The sequence below is a fragment of the Tenrec ecaudatus genome, chromosome 10, assembly GCF_050624435.1.
Source record: "Tenrec ecaudatus isolate mTenEca1 chromosome 10, mTenEca1.hap1, whole genome shotgun sequence".
NCBI classification, from domain to species: Eukaryota; Metazoa; Chordata; class Mammalia; order Afrosoricida; family Tenrecidae; genus Tenrec; species Tenrec ecaudatus.
In genome coordinates this window covers 155,003,480-155,025,500 of record NC_134539.1, presented here as the reverse complement: position 1 = coordinate 155,025,500, position 22,021 = coordinate 155,003,480, and the positions used below count along the sequence as shown (strand labels likewise).

At 57.7% G+C, this 22,021-nt stretch overlaps 1 protein-coding gene across 3 annotated transcripts in view; it reads right to left on the bottom strand.

Annotated features, from left to right (window-relative positions):
• Positions 1-3,945: 3,945 nt before the first annotated feature.
• Positions 3,946-22,021, bottom strand: part of SEPTIN9 (septin 9) — a 136,949-nt gene continuing 118,873 nt past the window's right edge. For all 3 annotated transcript variants that reach the window (XM_075562280.1, XM_075562279.1, XM_075562281.1), the window contains 9 exons: positions 15,294-15,476; positions 12,470-12,598; positions 11,985-12,066; positions 11,578-11,715; positions 11,234-11,351; positions 10,299-10,394; positions 10,000-10,096; positions 6,556-6,607; positions 3,946-5,876 (listed from right to left, as the gene is read on the bottom strand). In XM_075562280.1, coding sequence (XP_075418395.1) covers positions 5,741-5,876; positions 6,556-6,607; positions 10,000-10,096; positions 10,299-10,394; positions 11,234-11,351; positions 11,578-11,715; positions 11,985-12,066; positions 12,470-12,598; positions 15,294-15,476 — 1,031 coding nt within the window. In that variant the 3' untranslated portion in view covers positions 3,946-5,740. The remainder of the gene's footprint in view (positions 5,877-6,555; positions 6,608-9,999; positions 10,097-10,298; positions 10,395-11,233; positions 11,352-11,577; positions 11,716-11,984; positions 12,067-12,469; positions 12,599-15,293; positions 15,477-22,021) is intronic.

Genomic DNA, 22,021 nt, shown 5'->3' with positions numbered 1-22,021 from the left:
TTGTGAGTATGTCTGTAGGAGTAATAGTGACAGAATTCCCCACTTGCACCTCCTGGTTCCTGGACCCGAGAATCCTGGCAATTGGAGAAACAGCACCGTTACTGGCGTTGGAGAAGAGCGGCTACAACGCTTTCCTTCTGGAGAACATTGCCCCAATCCCAGCGGGCAGCAGAATTGTATCTTTAGAAGGCCATTCCATCGTTCCATCAGGCCGCCTGTCTCCGGACGACGGACATGTGGTAGGCTAAGTGCATTCCATGAGCCCGGGCTCACCGCTGCACTTGGTTTGCTGTGCAGCGAGTCCCTTGGAGGATACCTGGAGGGTGGACCAGCCACTTTGCAAGTGCAGTCATGGTCGTTTTAGCGGAAGCGGCGCATGCAGACAAGGTGAGTCGTGTGCAGAGGAAGCGTTTATCCCAGTAGGTGTCTGTTTGTCCCCGGGGACTGCTCCTTTGCAGCCCATCACCTCTGCACCACAGAAGAAGAGCTGCAAGCACCAGCTCCTCTGAGAAGTCAAGACGAGCCCTGGGCTCTGATTCCGATTAAGGAGCATGCTATCCGATGGGCTGGCCTTCGGTGAGGTACGTGGCAACCCGGCACGGCACGTTTGTCACTGCTGAAAGGACGCTGCCGGGACCACTTGCAGCTCCGACGCGGAGTAAGCATGGATGGCAGTCTGCCACGGCGTTGAGATGCATTCTTCACAATCGCGAGTGTTAGAATCGAAAGTTAAAGAGCTACAGAAAGCAGCTCTGACATGTTGGTAACAGGTCATTATAGAGAGAACGAGAAAGCTTCCAATTTCTGAATTGTAGTTTAAGTATATAATGTTGATATGATTAATAAGAAATTCTTTGGAATTGTGATTTTAATTTCTTTTCATGTGTGGATGGAAAAACTGACTACGTTTAACTAGAATTGCTTCCTCTGAGTCATCTCACAAAGGAAAATATGAACGATTGAAGTCTAATATGTGAGGGATGCATTAAAATAACTTTTCCATTTCTCAATCGGTATTTAAAGAGGCTTACCAAGTAGCTGTTGTTGCTCTTTTTGTCACATGACATTGATGAGCTGCAGTGGGGCATCTCTCGTTGCTTCTGGTCCCGTGACGGCCAGAGCTCTGTGTCAGCGACAGCTGTTTTTATGTCTCCATTGTTGCGGTTTTATGAAATCTAGCTATGAATGTTCTAGGTCTATGCAAAGCCTACATTTCTCAAATGCCATATTATTGTAGCACCTTCTCCGTTTTGCATTAAGCTACGGAGTATAATGGAAAGTAATAAATTCTATTCTAGACCGCTTAGGCCAGACAATGGTTTAAGATTTGGAGTCATTGCGTAAGTTTTAAAATACATTTGCAGGTGTGTGTGGGTGGGTGGGTGTATCTAAAACTTATTTGTGAGAAAATTAATTTTTCAAAGGCATTATAATTTTCTATAATTGCTTATTTATATGTACATGAATAGTTTGGAAGAAGATTGATCTATGGTTACAAAATGTTACATAGCCAGAAGTTCCCTGATTCTGGGTTATTGAATTTGTTTGTCTTCTTTACAGGGTGCTATTTGAGTAGTTAACGTTTTAATACTCAATATGTGCTCCATCATCTATACCTATTGGCAAGATTGTTAATGTTTTAGCCTCTGGAAGATAAGCCAAGAGGAATAGACAGGGAATTAACACTGCTGTGATTCAGTTCATGGAAAGCAGCTGACAGTAACTTAACATTTCAGGTTGAACTTGACTTAAAAGCAGCAAACGTGGAAGCAAATGTGTCATGAAAAGGAAGCTTGAGCGTTTCACTTCTAATGTGTGCTTGCCGTTTGCTACTGTTCTCTAACCAATCTTCCTACCGTATTGTCAGAATGTGTTTAAGTTGATGCTTTTTAAAAAGAGCAGCGTTCCAACTATGCACCAGTAAAATTTTTATAGTATATGCTTTGAGCGAATTAAGAAAACAAAATAAAATACTGCCCTTTCCATGAAGGGTGTGGTCCTGTGTAATCCAATGACACTAGTGTGGTAGTCACATGAACTGGTGTCAATTTGAGGATTCAGAGTGAAGGGGTGGAGTCTAGCCTGTCAATCGGATCACAGCCAATGAGGCTTCTGTGTGGGCATGGCCTTCTCCTGAGGATTCTGGGAACCCCTCTTTTCCTCCTTGGAGGTGGGAGACACATTTCTGAGGAGACATTTCTGAGAAACCACATGAGGCAGTCAGAGTTTCAGAGCTAAAGGAATCACATGGAGAGCCCTGCCAGTGCTGAGATGCTTCTACCGCCACTGGATCCACAAGACTTCCCACCCAGTGGCCTGTGATCTTCCTGCATTCGGCATCATTGCATGTGTTTCGTGAGTCTGAAGAGGACTTTATAGATTGGTATCAGACATATGGGCTCATATCGGACTTAAGGGCTTGATCTGGGATATTTTCTTAATGTACGATTACTCTTTATAGAAAGTTCTTTCTTCTCTATGGATTTGTTTCTCTAGTCCACCCAGACTAACACAACCGGGCTGCCGGTTGATCTCCTGGAGGAATGGCCCCTTATCTTGGACTAGGTGTCAGTCTCTGCGGCTGCTGGCAGATGGCGCACTCAGCAGTGGCAGGAGCCAAGCAGCCTTGATGAACGGAAGTCCACGTTGCGAAGCCCACACAAAGCCCCCCCCCCCCGTCCCTGCCACCACGGTCCATTTTCACACACCCAGGGGCTGGGGAAAGAGCACAATGACTGGTTTCCACAGGTGTCATCCTAGCCACTTGCCATTGTCAAGGTCTTCCTCTACGGAGGTAACCCCTGGTGTCCACTCAAACAAGACACATTCACTTTGTTGGGCCGCTTCTCCATGCAGCTTATTTGTACCTTCAGGTCCTGCTCTGGGCCGGTCTCATATGCACGCCCAACCTTGTGACTATGGGTCAGACAGCACCCCGATCATGACGGGCAGCTCAGGCCTTGGTGGTGACGTGGTGATCTATGGTGAGACATTCCGTCTCCACGCAGACCCGGTAACAGGCCCTCTGTTACTTCTCAGGGGTCACTATCTGCAGAGCACAGCAGGGCCTTGCTCCCAAATCCTGGGGCAGCTGCACTGTGATTCACCAATAAGGGCCTGCCCAGGGCTCCACGCTGCATCTCCATCTGTGACTGACACCTCTAGAGCTATTGGGTCAGCTGATCACAGGGTCCCAGGGGCAGCCTGAACCTGCAGCTGAGACTTCTCCTGGCCCGGGGCTCCACTCAAAGCTGACAGCGTCTCCAGTCACTGGATACATGGGCCAGCGTAGCTCATCAAATGAGGCATGTGCTGCCTGCCTCCAAATCCCAGAGACCCATGGCACATGGGGCTGCCTTTTTGAGTTGTGGGAGGGGCCAGAGGCAAGGAAATGGGGAGGTAATAATAGTGAATAAAAAGAGATGTTCTAAAACTGACTGGTGATTGCCTAACTGTACTTATGAGTGAACTATTGGATGCATGATGTAGAAATTGTACACCAATACTTTAAGGCAATCAAGGTCCCAGCAGCCTGGATCCTGGCATAGTGAGGCGTGTCCATATACCCTCTTCCTTTGTGCCCTCTCAGCACTGTCCCCTCTGCCCCCTTGTCTCTTCTCCCTGGACTCCCTTCTCCTGGTTCTGATGTCCCTCCAGTGATCATGCTTCCTTTGCTCCTGGGAGCCCCTAAACAGGTGGGCTCTCCAGGACACGACCCCACAGCACACGCACACCCTCCTGACCCACGTACCACAGGGAAGATGCATACTCTATCAGCCACCCCCTAAAGTCAGGGGTCCCCATCGCATGTCAGGTGAGCCTGAGGCAGACAGACAGGACTGGAGCTCGAATTCAGTCACAAAGGAGCCCGGCCGTGCCTGGTCTGCTCCTCTTGTCACTCCGCCCCCGGGGTTAGAATGGAAAAGAAGCCCCCTACACTGAGCCTTCTGGCTTTGCATTCGAAACATTTATTTCAGGAAATACATTTTCAACACTTTGTTATTTATACAAAAAAAGAGACAAGTTTCTCAGGAGGCACAGAGCAGAAGGCCACAGTGGAGGCGGCGGCGATGAAAGGGACCTTCTCTCCGCAGCCATTGCTAGGAGGGGAAACTGAGACATGCCCTCACTGGGCTCCAGTGCCCCCCCGCCCCCCCGCCGAGGGGCAGGCTGCCCAGGCCCAGGCCCTGGTGATGAGCATTTCCTTCCAATGGGGTGATTTTGGCAAACACTTGGCAAGTCAGCAAGTAAACGTTCCCTGGAGTCTGGGGCACACACCGCTCTGGGTGGGAGTGAAAAACGGAATGCAGATGGCACACACATGCGCGCGCGCGCACACACACACACACACACACACACCTGATCCCAGGCCTGTCTCCGCCTCATCTCCACAAAGCCTGGGAGCAGCGGTTTGAGGTCTGCAGAGGCAACCGGTCCCCACGTGTGCCCAATCTCACCAGCCCAGGCCGGCCCCCACCCTCCAGGGCCTCAGGAACAGGCCTCAGTGCCCCTCTGGCCCCCCAGCAAGGACAGAGGGCTACACACACGGGGCCCCAGCCCCACTCCTCTCTGAGCTCCAGGAGAGTCAGTGTGTCCCTCCCTCGGGGGCTGACTGGACATCTTGGTCAGAAACCAAAGCAGTTGCTGTGTCAGGCCGACTCCTGCTCCCAGTGACCCCAGTGTGCCAGAGCCGGGCTGGCCTCCACAGGGGTTTGGGATGCAGATTGCCAGGCCTTGCTTCTGATGCACAGCTGGGTAGACTTGAGCTGCCAATCTTTCAACTAGCAGCTGAGTCTAACCACCGGCACCACTCAGACTCCCTCTTGGGTCAAATCAGAAACTCCACAGACAGACAGACACAGACACACGTACACACACATACACACGGCAGGCCCAGGACCCACACAGCTTGAACTGGCGCCTGCCATGTTCCTCCCTTGGCTCCTTCACCTTGTTCACTTGCTGGACTTTCCGAAAAATCGGGGAAAGGGGTATGTGGTTTTGGGGAGAAGCATTTAACCTTATTTTCTTGCTTTGAGTTCAGTCCCAACCTCTTGGCTACATCCCAGGCCATGATAGTGGGAGGGGACAGGACAGCCCTCCTTTCTCCAGCTGAGCCCAGTGTCCAGCGGGAGGGGACATGGGACCCTTGGCAGAGGCGCCCGCTGGCTCATGCGGCCAGGGAGTTAAAGGCACTTTCAGCTCCAGGGCAGGGTGGGGGATAGGAGGGGGGCAAAAGCAGGGTCAGATAGGAGCATACCCAGTGACCCAAGTTCTCACCCAGGCCAAGGGGGGAAGTGGGGCAGGACAGGGCTGACTCCATCCTTTCTGAGTACGCCCCCACCCAACACGCCCAGGGGCCAAACTTCAGGGGTGCTGAGGGGCACACGGCCCTATGCAGGAAACATTGCTGGGGGAAGGGGATCCCCACTCACCAGGCTGCCTCATCTCAGAACTCAGAGGCAGGCCTGAGGGTCAGCGGGCCCTCCCTGGGGCCATAGCCCAGCTTGTCCAGAGAGGCCAGAGCCCCATCCCCTGGGGCGAGGCGCCCCCACCCAGCCACGGTCCCAGTCCTTGGGCTAAGAATTCAGACACGTGGGATGAGACAGGTGACCTTGTTACTGGGCAGCGTGTAGGGGCCGGGCAATGACAAGTGGAGAAATTATATAAAACAAACAGGGCAGGCGGACGGCGGGTGGGCAGGCAGCCTGGGGGGTGGGGGCAGGGCTGGCGGGCGGGGTTACATCTCCTGGGCATCTGGGTCCTTGTCCTCGACGCCGTTGGACAGGAGGCTGCTGCCCTCATGGAGGCGCTTCACCCGGTACGCTTCGAAGTGGATGCTGCTGGTGATGTCCTTGATGTTCTGCATGTGCGTCCTGATGAGGGGGCAGGGTGGTCAGCAGGGACACCCACACGAGTGCCCGGACCTGGCCACTGCTACCAGACAGGTGTGTGTGCGTGGGGATTGGGGGGCAGCACCCCACTTCACAAATGGGGCCAGGCTGTCCTTGCCCCCATTTGGAAGGGGCCAGGCCTGGGCAGGGTGCTGGCGCTCAGTAGGGTGGACGCCTTTGGAATGTGGCTGGAGGACGGGGCGGGGCTTCTCCTCCAGCCATGCAGCTTCCAGGAACACCCCTGCCCCTCGCCTGGGATTCTCCCGCTCTTGGCTTTCTCCCAAGCCCAGCACCCATTGGAGAAGCTGGAGTTCTCTGTGCCCCCGCAGGGCTGCCCCCCTTAGCTATCCATGTGTGCATGCGTGCGGACAGATGCTCCCAGGACGCCCACCTGGCTCTACCTGCCCCGGCTCAGGGACACCAGGAGACCCCAGCCAGGCAGTCAGGGCAGAGTAGTCTGAGCACCCTTGGCTGCACAGCCCGGCTGGACCACACCCCGGGCTGCCCCTCCAGGGGACCGCACTGGATTCAAGCACTGCCCCGCCTCCCTCCAGCCCCTGGAGGGTGCTCTCAGAACCGCCTACTGCCCAAGCCCTGGCTCAGGCCTCCTCAGGGTCTTCAGGGGACAAAGCCCACCTCCCGCACCCACGTTGCATCTCACCTGATGAGGAGGTCTCGCAGGTAGGCAAACTCACAATGCGTGGTGTTCTCCACTGAGGAAGGAGGTGAGGATTAGTGTGCATTCCTGAGGACCAGCCCCCCCACCACCCCCCAGAGAACCCCTCTCCACCCACTGTGAAGGATCCACTTCCTCATTTCCCTGCGATGCCTTCTTACTGGCTGCCTGCAGCGCCACCAGTTGGTACCCCACATGTGTTGTAAGCATCCCAAACAAAGGAACCCCCAACTCACTGCCATCGAGTTGACAAGGACACACGGCAGCCCTACAGGCAGGCCAGCGTAGAACCGCCCCTGTGCGTTTCCGAGATTGCCACTCTTTACAGGAGTACACAGCCCTGTCTTCCTCCCGTGGGGCGGCTGGTGGTTTCTAACTGCAGACCTTGCAGTTAGCAGCCCAACGTGTAACCACTACACCACCAGGGCGCTTTATAAAAGGCTCAGAACAGAAAGAGTTCTTTGGGGGAAAGGGAAAATGACAGAGGGAAACTAACCCCCTCCAAACCTTGCTGTAGCGTCTGCTCCGATACACAGACCCTCCAGGAGTGCACAGCAGGCTGTGGCCTGGGGGAAACAGACCTCCGGCCTTTCTTCTGAGACGCCTCTAGGTGAACGTCACCCACCTAGCCTTCGGTTAGCAGCTGAGCAGCATTGACTATGTGGACCAAGGATGAGCCCAAGGCAAAGGCTGACAGAGGTCTCTGAGATTGGGCAGAGGCTAACAACCCCCAAAGTGACTTCTGGGGTCAAGACCCCTGCCTGGAGGGTGGGCGGTGGGGGACGCGCAGAAAAGCAAATGGGGTACAAACACTTGTGCCCTGGTTGCATGATGGGGCTGGGCCAGCAGATGGCGCTGGGAGGCTGGCAGGAAAGTGCTGCACGGAGCACATACTCATTCTAGAGCCGCCCTTGTGGCTGGCACCCTGGGCCCAGGGCAGGGCACCTGCCTTTCTGTGGGGATGCAGAGAGCAGGTACCTCTGTTCTATAGCCAGTTTCTGCCCCTCAAGCCCCAGTGGCCTCCGAGGTATGCTCTGCCCCAAACTCAGCCTGGTCACCACCACCTCCTGCTTCCACTGTACGGGCCACGGTGCGACCCGCCCTAGGAAGGAGTGGCCCCTTCGGGGGTCCTTCTGTTTCCCCTCCTCTGAGAAAAAGAAATGGAGCCCTGGTGGCGCAATGGGGTAAGTACCGGGCTGCTCGCCACAGGTCAGCAGTCTGAAACCCACAGCCGCTCCTGGAAGAACAATGAGGCTTTGCACTCAGTAAGGAGTGACAGTCTTAGAAACCCAGAGGGCAGTGCCACCCTGGCCTCCAGGGTCGCCGGGAGTCGGCATCATCAATCGCAGTGAGTGTGGTTTAGGCGATGGTGGAAGAAGTGCCAGCGGGTTAAGTAATGGTTCCGTGCCGGACTGCTAACTGCAAAGCCGGCAGTTTAAAACCATACGAGCGCCTCAGAGAAAGACTGGCTGTCGGCTGCGTCTGTGGACAGTTAGTCTCTGAACCGCACAGGAGAGGGTCTTCTTGGTCCCAGAGGGCCGCTCTGAGTTGGAATCGACTTGGGGGCAGTGAGTCAAGTGGTAAGTAGAAGGACTGCAGGTGGTGTCCTGGGTAAGCATTGGGCTGCTAACCACAAGGTCAGTGGTTCAAACCCACCAGCCGAACCCCAGCAGAACTGTGGTAAAGATGCAGTCTCAGAAACCCATGTGCTCATGACTCACTGCCTCCAGTCCATGCCGACACGGATTGCCCCTGAAGCACAGGGTAGAACTGCCCCAGGGGATTTCCGAGAACTGCAATTCCGAGGAGCGACTACTGGTTTTGAACCGCTAACCTTGTGGTTAGCAGCCAGGGTTGTTTAAAGTACTCTGCTTTCAACCACAAGGTCCATGGTTTGAACCCACCAACCGCTCCTGGAGAGTCAACTGCTGCAGCAGCCAAAGAAACCCGACGGGACGCTTCCCCTCAGTCCCAGAGGCTCATTGTGTGTGGGAGTTCAGTCGGGTGCGCTCAGTAGCTGTTCATGCAAAAGATGGGGAAGGGACAGGGAGGGGAGAAGACAGACTCCCCGCCCCCACCTATAGAGGGCTGGACTTCCATGTTTGAGGCCTGCTCCAGGCCTATGCACAGAACCTTGTCCGGAAGCCATGAAAGGTCTCTGGATCAGACCATCCTGGGCCCCAACCCCAATGACGCCCAGCAGACTTGAGGGTCCTGGCGACCCCGTGCCACAGAGCAGAACCGTCCTGTTGGGCTCTCAAGGCTCCAATCTGTATAGATGTAGATTTATCAGAGTTTTCCTCCAAGGAGCTGCTGGGTGGGTCTGCACCGCCAACCTGTCTGCTAGCAGCTGAGCGCTTTACCAGGGTGCCATCAGGCTCCTTAAATCCATGATAGGCATCCTTCTAAGAGGAAGGGGAGAGCCACGGGGAGTTGGGGACAGTCTGGAGGGATGAGGCCACAAGCCAAGGCTGACTGGCAGTCACCACCAGAGCTGGGGAGGGGACCAAGCAGTCCCTCCCTGAGAACAGGAGAGGCACTACTGCCCCGAGTCGCTCTTCCAACCCCAGATGGAAACTGACCCCTGAAGTTACCTTTGAATCAAGTAACAGCTCACCTCAAAAAGGGAAAGCTTGTCAAGGAGGGGGATTCTGGAGCAATCGGCCTTTCAGCGAAAGAAGTGGGCAGGAAGATGTGTCTGGACAAATGGGGGTCCTGGGCCCAGACCCCTAAATCAGATGTTTCCTGAGAATTTGTAACCCTACGTCTCGGGCGCACAGCCGCCTGAGTAACCACATGATCAGATCCTTGAAGAAGCCTTGCCGCAAAGCCTCCCGGGGTCACACCTTCACCTGGGCTACACAAGCAATGCTCAAAGATCAGTAAATTAAAGACAGAAGCTTCCACGAGCGAAGCCCACAGTCCCAGACCCCAGCAGCCCCGACCTCGAGGGGTTCATCTCCGGGTGATGGACCGACAGAAGGTACAGAGTAAAGAGAGAGCATTTTAAAAAAACGCTCAAAGAAAAACAAGAAGCAGGTGCCACAAGAATGAGATCGTGCACTCAAGAAAAGGTTGGGGGGGGGGTGTCAGAAAAAGGGAAACCGTAAGAATGGACCTGGAAAGTCAATGGGGAAGTTACACAGCAGATTAAATCTGTTTAACAGATGAATATTCCACAGGGGAACTAGATGGAAGAGTTGGTGAACTCTAAAAGGCATCCCCTAAAAGGTGGGACAACAGAACACAACAGAGAGGGGTAAAATGGCAAACCACACCGCAGAAACACATGGGTGGTGACGTGTTGGTATGAACCCATGTCCTCATTCCTGTGGGGCTCCAGATACCTAGGCGGTGGAGTGGCTCCATCACACGGCGCCCTGTGGGTGGTCCCCTGTGCCATCGCTGAGCCCACCCTGCAGCCAGTACCTTCGATGGTGCCCCACTTGGTCTTCCTGCCCAGAATCCTCTTCCCATTGACCTGGTACTCGTGGTCACTGCCCACCACGGCGAATGGAATCATCTCCTGGGGGGGGAGGGGCAGGGGGAGGGTCACTCATGGAGAGGCCAGCCCAACCGCCACCTGGGCCAAGGACCCAGGTCTGAACAAGGCAGGTGGAACCCTGGGCTTGGGGCCCTCGCTCCCCAGAGGACACACTCCTGGATTGGCCTCGCGCCCACCTCCCACCCCCCTCACCCCCACCCCCGCCAAGGTGCTGAGTACGCACTCGGAACTTCTCGTTCACCAGCCGGTCCTCGGAGTCCTCGTCGAACTCCTTTTGGGGGTACACATCGATGCCGTTGGACAGGAGATCTGCTGTGATCTGAGAGCAGTGGGGGGACATGAGATGCCAACCTCACCACCCACTGAGGGGCCTGTTCACCACAACTGCCATGCCAGGTGACCCCCATAACCCCCACTTCCTGTGGCCCCAAGTTTGGCTGTCCTGCCCCTCCAGTTCATCCCAGTCCCCTCAAACCACAGTTCCCATCCAGCCCATGCTGAACCAGCACCCCCTTGGGGTACAGCTGTACCCCAACTTGGATGATGCCCAGGACGGCCATCCCATAAGGAGATGTCATTTTTGCCCCATGAGTGGTGTTAATGGCTACCACTCTCGGCTGCTGATGGAAAGGTAGCGGTTCAGATCCACCCAGAGGCCGGGCAGATGGAAGGTCTGGCCACCCCGTTGTGAGACAATCCCTCTGCCACACACGGGCCATCATAGGCTCTCTCCCCCTCCCGCCCATGCACACTGGAAATGCCCACCCTCCCCAAGCATGCTGGGAGGACCCTGACACCTGGCCTTGGACAGAAGGCTGGGCAGGGTGTGGGAGGCTTTCAGAGCGAGACCAGGGCACCTTGGGTTCCCAGGGTTTGAGCACTCAGAAGCACCCTCCTCAGTGTGCAGGGGCTTCTGGGTGGAGGGGGAGGGAGAGGCAGGGTTGTTCTGGTGAACATTCTTCTACTTGATCACAACAGGGAGGGAGGGACAGGCTCTCCCCCACCTGTTCCTGGGCCTTCACACTGGACCTGGCTTGTGTCTGCCTTGCAGCCCTTGAGAGACCCCGCCCGCTGCACCCACCCTGCTACTGAGCCCAGGCTGCCTGGGGGTGAAGCGAGGGGGGTATGCAGGGAGGGGAGACAAGAGGAGGGCCCTACCCGCTGTTTGAAGTAGACCCTCTCGTCCAGGGTCAGCGTGTCAGCCTTGGCAATGACCGGGACGATGTTGACCACTTTGCTCAGGCGCTTCATGAACTCAATGTCCAGTGGCCGGAGGCTGAGACAGAACCGTCGGTGTCAAATGTGGATGGGGGTAGGGGGTGGGAGTTGGGGAGACCCAGGATGGCCCTGCGGGGTCCCTGGAGGGCTGCCCGAGGGGCTGAGGGTGGCTCTAGTAGAGACAGGAGCAGGGCGGCCCGGGCGCAGGGACGTGTGGGAACCAACCGGGGAGGATGGGTGGACAGGTGTGGGCCCAGGGGGAGGACGGGTGGCGTGGCACGTACGCATGGCCGGTGGCCGGGATGAAATAGAGGCAGCAGTGCACGCGCGTGTCGGGGATGCGCTTCTTGCGGTTGATGTTGACCTCCTCCTGCAGGTACTTCTCGTACTGGTCGTTGATGAACTTCATGATGGGCTGCCAGCTAGGCACAGGCAGGGAGGGGCCGGCCCAGGGCCACACAGTCAGGGCCAGCTCCCTCGGTCCCCAGCATCCCCAACCCCGGAGACCCTCTCCGTGCACAGCCCCACCTCTCAGGCGGACCTTTGACCTCAGGGCTTGGGGGGGAGTGTGGGGTTATGAGGGCAGTTAGGCCTCAGTCCCGACTGTCTGGGGCCCCTGGACAGGTAGGGCCCCGCCTCTCCTCCTGTCGCAACCACCCTCCAAGCCCTCCCTGAGGCTGCAGGGGCTCACCAATTCTCATTGTTGATGTGGTCCCCGAAACCTGGAGTGTCAATCACCGTCAGCTTCATCCGGACGCCCTTCTCCTCAATATCTGCCAGGGAGACAGCGCCACAGGCTCAGGGACCAGGCTCCTGGACACCCCAGGGGGCAGGGGCAGAACAAGGCCCCGGCCAACTGGGCAGCCCAGTCCTAAGTCGGTCCACTAGGGACACCTCGGGGCCGACAGCGATGGCACCGAGGGATGCCGGAAAGATGGTGGTCTCCAGGGGGACAGGCTGCAGGGGCGCAGTCTTCAGGGGCTGGCTGAGGTGTGCCCCTCGCCATGCCACCCTCATAACTGGCAGAACCTCAGTGGTGTCCATGAGCTCATCAGACTGGACCCTCAGGAGTCCCACCCAGCATGCCTGGCTCAAGTCCCAGCGGGGGTGATCCCCCCAGGAGGGAGGGAAGGAGGGAGGGAGCCACGCGGGGCCTGCCCTGTCCTCGGCGCTCACCATGCGTGATGGACTTGATCTCGATTGTTTTGGGGATGCGCTCCTCGGAGGCGGGCTGCACGGACTTCCGGCTGATTTTGGATTTGAAGAGCGTGTTGATTAAGGTGGACTTCCCCAAGCCGCTCTGCCCTGGGGGAGAGATAGTGGGGTCGGAGGGGCTCTGCAGAGGGAGCACAGTGGAGACTCGGGGTCCTGGGCTAACAGCAGCCTGAGGGACCAAGCCCAGTCAGGACACTGGACACAGATCCCTGTCCATCCCTCTGCTGGCCTCTGTCCTGTGTCCCGGTTCACCTCAGGCCAGGGGACTCTGCTTCCTTCTACTGGTTGTAAGGACACAGCTGCACACACTCCTGTGCACCCACACCTGCCTGCACGATTCCGTGTCATGGACAGGTCTCTGGCCGGCTTGCCACAGCCTCGTCTTCCTTTCTCCCTAACTCACTGCCCCCCCTCCACCCCACACCCCTAGTTCCCTCTCTCATCTTTGCACTCCTGTTGCCAATCCGATCCTCAGACCACTGCCCGCCCCGCTCCGTCCTCCATGAGTAACGCTGTGCGCGCCCCGGCTTGCCCAGTGGACAGAGCCCACAGAAAGAAGGCGTGCCGGAATACGTCTCTCTCCTCTCGTGCCTGCAATTAGCCTGTGCTTTCCTTCCTGATAACCCGTTTCTCCTGCGCCGGTGCCTCCCAGCAAAGTATCCCGTCACAGCGAGTGAACGTGGCTTCCAATCAGATCTGGCATGCTGCCATAGATGGGTTTTGTGTCAACTTGACTGGGCCGCTTCTCAGTGGGGTTTGGGAGTCGAGGCTTAATAATCCCCACGATGGAACCTAACACATGTCACCAAGTCTGCTGTGAGCAGCCAATCCTTTGTAAGAAGATTAAGGTGGAGTGAAACCCCCTTACCCAGGTCAATTGACAGGAGGTCTCCTGGGGGTGTGGCCTGCTTCCTATATGAACGGACACTGTGGAAAAGCCTGTATGCTTTTTGCTGGATCTGGAACCTGCGTCTGGCTCATCGGCCTTCAGTTTTCGGCCTGGAGCCAATGGCCTGCCACACTGCCTGTCGATCCCCTGCTGTCCGATCTGCTCCCTCTTGGATTCATCCACCTCTCAACACACCGGCCTAGTTGTTCCTGCCCATCAGAGGCTCACCAGCCCCCAGGGCCAAGCAAGACAGGAGAAGCCTCCAGCTAACACCTGACCCACAGACTTGGAGCCTGCCTCAAGTGGGACGGACCCACCTCTCCAACCGTGTGAGAGCCACTTCCTGGGTAGAAACGTCTAAGTAATTGTATGCAAGCACCACAGGGTCTGCTCCTGGGCACACCCACCGAGCAAGCACAGGAAGGGCAGTCAGTCACAGGGAAAAATTGGCACAGGAAGACGTCGCCAAGGAAACATGTACATTTAGAAGGCGGGGGGAGGGGGGGTGCGGGGGGTCCCACCAGCCATTTCCTGGCTGAGAACCATCACCCGGCCCCTGACCACATTCATAACCCCCTCACTGACTTCCTTGTGGGCTGGAATGGCTGGCTTTACAAAGAACAGCCGAGAACCCCACTCGGGGCGCCTCCAAACCCAGCAGCGGTCACTCGAGAGGTCGGGAGTGGTTACTTTTTCCAGAGTGGACCGCCGCCTCCTCCTTGCTGGTCTCTCTGAGTCTGAAGGCCCCACCGAAGCCTGTCCACCAAGGGTGAGCCTGCTCATGTTGGAAACACCAGGGGCACAGCGTCCAGCATAAGTGATATCCAGCCACCACAGTATGGCAGGCTGACAGACAAGTGGCCTGGAGCAGCTGCCAAGACTGATTGGGTATCAGCAGCAGCCAGGTCTCGCTGCGTTTGCGTGGCTTGCTCCGGCTGATGGCTGTGAAGGAGCAAGCTTTGACTTTGGCTGCCAAAGCAGGCCCCCCCTCCCCTCAAAAAGGGCGCAGCTCTTCCCCACAAATCACGGGTGCCAGTCCCCTGGCTCCCACCCCTGCTCAAGCCAGGGCATCATGGTCCCAGTTGGCAAAGAGGGTACCATCTCCCAGCCCCCCATGCAAGCTTCTGAGAAGACCACTACCTCTGCATGACCCTGGGGCACAGGTTGGGGAGAGGACCCAGGATCCAAGACCCCAGGGAACAGCAGCCAGGCTGAGAGCAGAGTCCCTAATGGGCTGGAGCTGGGGTGTCACTGGGGCAGCACAGGAGGGGACATCCTTGGCCCCAGCAAGAGGGAGCATGGGGTGTCAACCCCATCTATCTCCTTTACTTGGATTGGATCCTACAGGTGAGGTAGTTCCTGACAGCCCCACCATGTAGGCATCAGAACTAGGGGACCCAGAGTCCCCTTTGGCTCCAGTGACCTTTCTGGACCTCCCCCTGCCCCTGGCATACATTCCTTCCTGCAAACTGGGGCACCCTCTGTACCCCATTTCTTCCTGGAAATTGAGGAGGCCTCCTCACAGGGTCCCTGAAAGGACTAAGTGAGCCAAAAGGCTGGGAACTGGAACCACAAGCGCCTGTTCCTGGTGGGACACAGCTGCCGCACGGCATGGCCTGTGGGGTCGGTTCAGAGCCCAGGCCTCCAAGGAGAGTGGGCCGTCTCCACAGTGGATAGGTTGTGGGGCTCCACACTGGGCCTGCGACACACGTGTTGTTGGAATGTTCCCTGGGAACTCTCGCTGTGGAGGCAAGACCCCCTGGGATGCCAACAGAAGCCGTGGTCCCCTCAGCAGGCACAGGCAGTGTCCCAGAAAGCAAGTCACCTGTCTCCACAGCAAGACCGCTACCCAGGGGGCAGCCACCCCCACAGGTGGGGCAGGGGGCGGAGACTCACCAACCACCATGATGTTGAACTCGAAGCCCTGTTTCATGGCCCTTCTCCGCATCTGCTCCAGGATCGAGTCAATGCCCACGTAGCCGAAGTCCACGGGCGCCTTCTCATTTCGTGGCGCGGGGGCCTGTTTCAGCCCGCCCTCCCTGGGGGTGTCAGCCATGTCGCCGGGAGCCGCCTCAAAGGCTGTGGGGAGAGCAGGCATTAGGGGGAGTGCCGAGTGGCGTGGCCAGCCAGTGCCCCACTCCTCAGATGGAGAAACTGAGGTCCGGAGAGATTGACCCACCTGAGGGTGCCCACCAAACAGAAGGCCTTCAAAGGCCAGTGTCCCCTAGCCCTGCATGCAGCCCCACAAACCCACTGCCCCTCCCCCCAGTGTGTCTCTTTAAATCAAGAGAGCGAGCCTGTAGAACACTGGTCGCACACACAGACCACTCCGACCCACAGATAACACTGTGCGCCTGGCACCTGAACCTCCTTCCCTCTCTGCCAGTCACCCAGCCTGTGCCCCTTGCTCAGCTCCAAGGTGGCCCACTGGCACACTCTCTCTCTGGGCACCACAAAGCCTCAGCACCCCAGAGGCCAGCTCAGACCCATGGTAGCCAGGCCACCTGCTTGTACCCTAGCCCCTGCCCCCTCACCACCAGGCACACCCTCTCTGCCTCCACCTGCTGGGGCCCATGGACGGCAACCCTTGCAGCTGGGAGCCACTGGAAGTCAAGTGGTGGGCATCCCCTGTGCCAGGTCAAGGGGCAGCCTTGCATTTGCATCTGAAAGGGAAGATGGACAGACATAACCCAGCCTGATGACTTGTCTGTCTCCTTCAAGCCTTGCCCAACAGACTGACAGTTCTTAGGGGTGCAGGCACCTAGGACAGGGACCTCACAATGCCAGTGTGAGTGGACACAGACACAGAACCGACATCCTACCCACCAGCCCGCCACCTACGATGCATTATTTTTTAATCAGAGCGTCCCAGTCATCAGCTATTAACAACAGAAACATTCTTGGTCAACCAGCTCCCTGTGGCTCAATGCACTGGCCCCGCAAAACGATCGACTTGGTGGCAGGGAGGGCAAGGCCACAGTCCCTGCACCCAAGAAACCCAAACTTCCTCCACGGAGTCAGTTCTGACTCATAGAGCTGTGGTTTCCCCTGGTGCTTTCGCTGCCAGCCTGTAGGGACTGTTTGTGGACCTGGTGTCAGTACCCTTTTTGAAAGTGGAGTGGCCATTCAAACAGAGTCAATACCCACTCCGAGCAAACCTACAGGGCAGGGTAGAACTGCCCCAGTGGGGTTTCTAAGCCTGTCGCTCTTTACAGGAAGAGAAAGCCTTGTCTTTTCCCTAAGCACCAGCTGGTGGGCTTGAAGTGCTGACCATGGGGTTGCAGCTAGCAGCCCAGCATGTAAAGGAGGGACATGTAAAAGGAAGGACATGTAAAAGGAGGGACACGTGGCTCTGGGTCAGTCAGAGTAGCAACGCTGTAACTGACAACGTCACAGCTCCATCTAGAGAAGTTTATTTACAAAGCGGTTTTATTGTCTGCCACCTAAAAAGTATCCATTGCACCTAAGCAAGGTCACCTGTGTCTCTCACAGGCCTCTGTGGTTGCCGTGGGTAGTGGAAAGGACGGACTGGAGTTTCTGAATGGGAGGGGTGACAGCAGCCATGGTGATGGGACCCCGAGAGGCGGGGCTCTCCTTGCTGGTCTCACAGCTGTAACTGAAGTCCAGGACCGGGAATCTCCACCCGGCCCAGCGTGGGCTTCTGACTGTCCAGTACCCGTGTCCCACTTCAGAGGCCAGGGTGCGGGGGTCTGAGCGCAGGTGGAAGTTAGAGTCTCATCTTGCACAGCCTCTGCCTGCCCCAACCCCCTGAGACAGACCTGCAGAGAGGACGCCCACAAGGTGCCTCTGCCAGCGGGGGCTGCCCAGAGCATGGTCAGAGGGCTCAGCTTGCCATCCAGGGCTGACCGAGTGCCACACTCACAAAGGGGGGACCTCTCTCCTAGCACCTGCACACATGCCAATACTGCCCCCACCACACACACACTCGGAGGGGGGGTTCTCTCTCCTAGCCATGCTCACCTCTCCCAGAGGGTGCAACCTCTCCCCATCTCCCCAGCCCCGCCCTCTGAGGGCTTTCTGTGCCCTTGCCCCCACCCCCACCATAGGTTACCTTTCTATCTGCTGGGGCACTCCAGGCCCAAAGGAGGGGACCACCCAGATGTGCTGATGACCAGCCTGCCAATTCCAGGAGGCAGTGGGGGGAGGGTTTGGGAGGTGGGGGACCACAGGCCTAGGCAGCTGGGTGGGGGAGCGCTCCTCGGGTGGCGGGAGGCAGCTTCCCCAGCAGGCTTCCGCAAACACAACCCTGGCTGAGCAGGGGCATCAGCAGCCCCAGCGCTCCCGGATGTGGAGAGGAGGGGGAGCGCACGCCTACCAATCACTGGGCTGTCTGTGGCCTCCTACTCAAAACACACTGCCCCCACCCCCACTTGCTCTCCCCAGGGAGTAGCAGGGTGAGGGGGTTTCAGGCCCTCTGGGCCACGTGGCAGCCCCAGATAAACCGTTTTTTCCACGGCCATGGGAAATGGGCGATGGCAGGAAGTGGGCCGGCTCACCACCCCACCCAGCTGCTCCTGAGTGCCTGCGGGTGCAAACAGCCCCGCCAGGAGGAACCAGGAAGAAAGGCCAGGCAATGGGCTTCTTAAAGGCCATAGCCCTTTGGAAAACCCACAGGGTAGCTGTTGGGGGAGCAAGAAGAGGCTGGGGGCAGAGCAGAGCCTGGGGGAAGGGGGAAGGACCACACTTAGGCTACCTCTCTACTTTTTTTGGGGGGTGGCCTCAATAAGGACTAGCGTCCCTGGGACTCACAGCAACCCCCAAAGCAGGCTTTCTCACAGTCAGTCAGGCTGTCCTCACACTGTGGGGTGGGTGGGTCCTCCACCCTGTAATGTCATCCTCATGCAAACCGTCTGGCCATCACCTCGGTGGGGGACAGTCCTTCCTCCTTCACGGAGGCAGAGGGAGGGCGGGAAAGCACACTCCCGGCCTTGATTCTGACTCAGAGCAGGGCCCTGGGGTTGCGTTGGGCTCCTACCTCCGAGATTCAAAAGGACAGCCCTCCTTGAGAGCCTTCCCGGCCAGGAGCCAGAGAGGCGGAGCCCACAGGGGCAGTTCCCACCCTGACCGGTAGGGTCGCTGTGAGTCAGAAACAGCAGCGGCTGTAAACGTGCAGATGAGACTGACTCCTAATTATAGCGGGCGGGTATTTGAGGTCGCTCGTCTCTCCCTGCCCCCCTCCCTCTCCAGCTAGGGAGGGCGAGGGCGCCAGGAGGGAAGCGGGAGGCCCCTGAGCCCCTTCCCCACATGGCCGGAAGTGGTCCTGCCCCCTCTTCAGAGACCCTCTTAGGGCCCCTGCAGCACTACACAGACAAAGGCAGGCAGGCCCACATGTGGCTCAGACTGCTTCCTGGAGATGATGGGATGCCTGGTCCACTGGGATAGCAGCCCCTCCCCCCAGACCCATGTGACCCCAAATCACTTCCATCTGGACAGTAGGTGGGCCAGGGTCCCCAGGCCTGGGCCCTCACTGCCCCCTCACAGGCTGTAGCCCTCCCTGCAGACTCTAGTTCAGCCTAACATCCTGGAGTCGTGGGCTGGGGCACCCCCAAGGGTGGGGGCTTTGGGGTCCCCACACAGCAAGGGGCTTCTGCAGCCTCCTCCCCACCAGCCTCCCTTCCTGGTGCTTTCATTCTGTACAGGAAGCAACGGACACACATACACACACACACACTCATATACACCACATACATACACACACGCACATTCATATACACACAACACACATACCACACATAAACCCCCCACACATGCACGCTCATACACACACAACACATACACTCAATTCACACACACACACACCTTCCTCTATCCCACCATCTCCCACTGGCCCCTCAGGTAAACAAGACCTGGAGGAGGCCTCTGGAACCCCCACCTGGAAAAACGACCCCAGCACACCCCAACCGCGCTTTGACCCTAAAGCCCACAGGAAGCACCAGGTGTTGGTGGGAGGGCCCACGAGCAGCTCTGTCTGCAGGCCCCAGGTTCAAGCCCAACCTGGGCCCATCTCCTCCACTGCCAGCTGCACCCATGGGGGGCCCTGGCCCTCTCAGGACATTGACTCTGGTTGCCCTCACTGCCCCCTCAAAGCCCACAGGCAGCTAGCTCTTTCTCTGAAGTTGCCGTGGGTCTAAAGGGGCAGGAAACGGCGGGGCTCCGATGTCCCTACCACCCCCCATTCCCTAGGTGTCTCCTCAGAGCTCCTAAGTCACCAGACTGCCCATGCCTGAGCTTCTGTGATCTGTGTACCAGCTGACCACATCCCACAGCCTGGGCCTGTGAGGGTGGAATCAGAGAGTCTTCTGCCACTAGCTGGGCTGGTCCTGTGGGTGTACCCTGGGCAGGGACCCAGGAGGTGCAGCCTGGGGCCCTGAACTCACTCACCCCCATTACAGGTGGCCGAGGGAGGGCTCACCATAGCGGCCTCTGAGTCCAACCCCTCCCAAACAGGACAGCCAGCAAGCCTCCCATCCCTGTTCCCAGACTAGGGCAGCCACGTGGGAGGGCTCTGTCCAGAGGTGGGCAGGGCCAGACCCATTCAGGGAGCCAGGGTGTGGGGCTCCGCAGGGAGATGCTGGAAGGGGGCTTGGCAGCTTAAGGAAAGGTGGTCAGTTCCAACCTGGCCAGCAGCTTGGGGACAAAGGCTGGCAACCGGCTCCATCAAGGTGGTTATCAGGTGCCTTAGAGTCATTCTGCCCACAATGACCACATGGACAACAGAAGTGGCACTAGCAGGTCACTAGCACTGGTCTGAGTCCACTGTTACAGCCACGGTGTCAATCCATTTCACAGGGTGGTGTCTATCCATTTCATGGGGTGGGGGGGGCTCCTCTTTGTCATCCACATAGACTCACAGGGACCCAGCAGGACAGAGTGGAAACAGCACCCACCCTGTTTCCCTAGAGGCCACCACCTCTTTGTCTGGAGGAGTCGCTGCCCAGACACACTCCCCAGCACTCGACTCAAACTCCCTGCAGCCCCATCCATGCCAGCTCAAGGTGACCCTACAGCACAGGGGGGACTGCCCCTTTGGGTCTCCCAGACTGTGACCCCTGCTGGGAGCAGAAAGCCTCATCTTTCTCCGGGTAACACAGTGTCCATTCTAAAGCCCCACCCCCAAAGGCTGCCCCCACTGACCTCAGTGAGGTCTCCTCAGTCTGGGCCCAAGTGACCAGGTGACCACGAGGGACCATGCGATGCTGTTACCCAAACTGGGACATGTGGGGCTACAGAAAGAGGTGGGGCACTGAAGCTGGGAACCAGCTCTATGTGCAGACTAGGGGTGGGGGTGGGAGAGACCCTGGGGAAAGGGGTGCCACACTCCCAGCAGAAAAGGATGCAGGGGTCCTGAGGGACCAGGAGGCCTGTTTTGCAATGTCAAGTCACAGGACAGATGCTGACTGAGGGCCCACTCTCTGCTGCCAGCCTCAAGTTCATACCCCGTAGGGCAGAGGAACGCCGCCCCAGGGACGGACTCATCATGCTTCCAGAAGCCAGCCGACTGCCCCGGCTTTCCCCGACGGCGTCGCCGATGTCCTCAGACCGTAGCCCTCTCTATGGGAGAAAGACGAGGCTGTCTGCTCTAGTCAAGATGTATGAGTACGCAGTTACAGGCGTTGGGCTGCGATCTGCATGGTTGGCAGTTCAAACCAACGGCAGCTCTACTGGTGTCTCAGGGGCTCTCTGGGAGGACACAAGTTGACTCTCTAGTCACCTGAAGGCTGGCAGTTCAAACCCACTCAGCAGGGACCAGCAATCTGCTACCACAAAGGTGACAGCCCAGAAGCTTCCATGGAGCTGACTTATCTGCACTGGGGGGCCGCCAAGGCCTAGCCAGATGGTGATGGTTCGATCTGGGGTCCCGGGTACTGTAGACAGCTCCGGCTGGAGATGGGTGGCTGGAGGCAGGGTGAGGGCTGAGTCCCTATGGAAGTGCCTTGTAAGAAAGGCCTGGTGCTTCCCGTGGGGAAAACTAGCCACTGCAAACCCTGGGCAGCAGGTTCTACTTGGTCAATGTGGGGTGACCTCTGGTCAGAGCGGACCTGATGGCCACCTGGGTGACCTCTCATACTCATTAAACTTTAACCCGTGCTGCAGCCCAGTCCCCGCAGGCCAAGGGCAGTGGGAAATGATCAGAGGCAGGGAAAGGCGGAGGAGGAGAAGGATGAGGGGAGGGAGAGGAGGACCCCATGGGAGGCTAGGGCTGAGGGTCATCTCATGTCCAGCGTACAGCTGGCCGGCATCCCTGTGCCTGAGAAGGGGAGGGCCGTCTGGGCACACACGCAGGCTCGAAGCACTGAAGGGAAGACAAGGGGCCATTCTCCATCCGGGACGCTGCTGTGGGGGGCAGGGGGGCAGTAATGGGGGTCCACGGGGGCGGCTCTGGAATGCCACCTTCTGGAGGTCGCTCAACACCATCTGTTCAAGTTCCCTTCTCCTGATTTCCTACTCCCTTCTGCTCTAACCCCACCCCCCAGGCCCTGGGAGGGAGGGGAAGGGAGGGGAGGGGAGTGGGGCGAGCTGCTGCTCCAAGCTGGATATAAATAAATGACCAAATTTTGCAAATTGCCAAGAGCGGGCGGGCAGGCAGGCAGGCGAGGGACCTA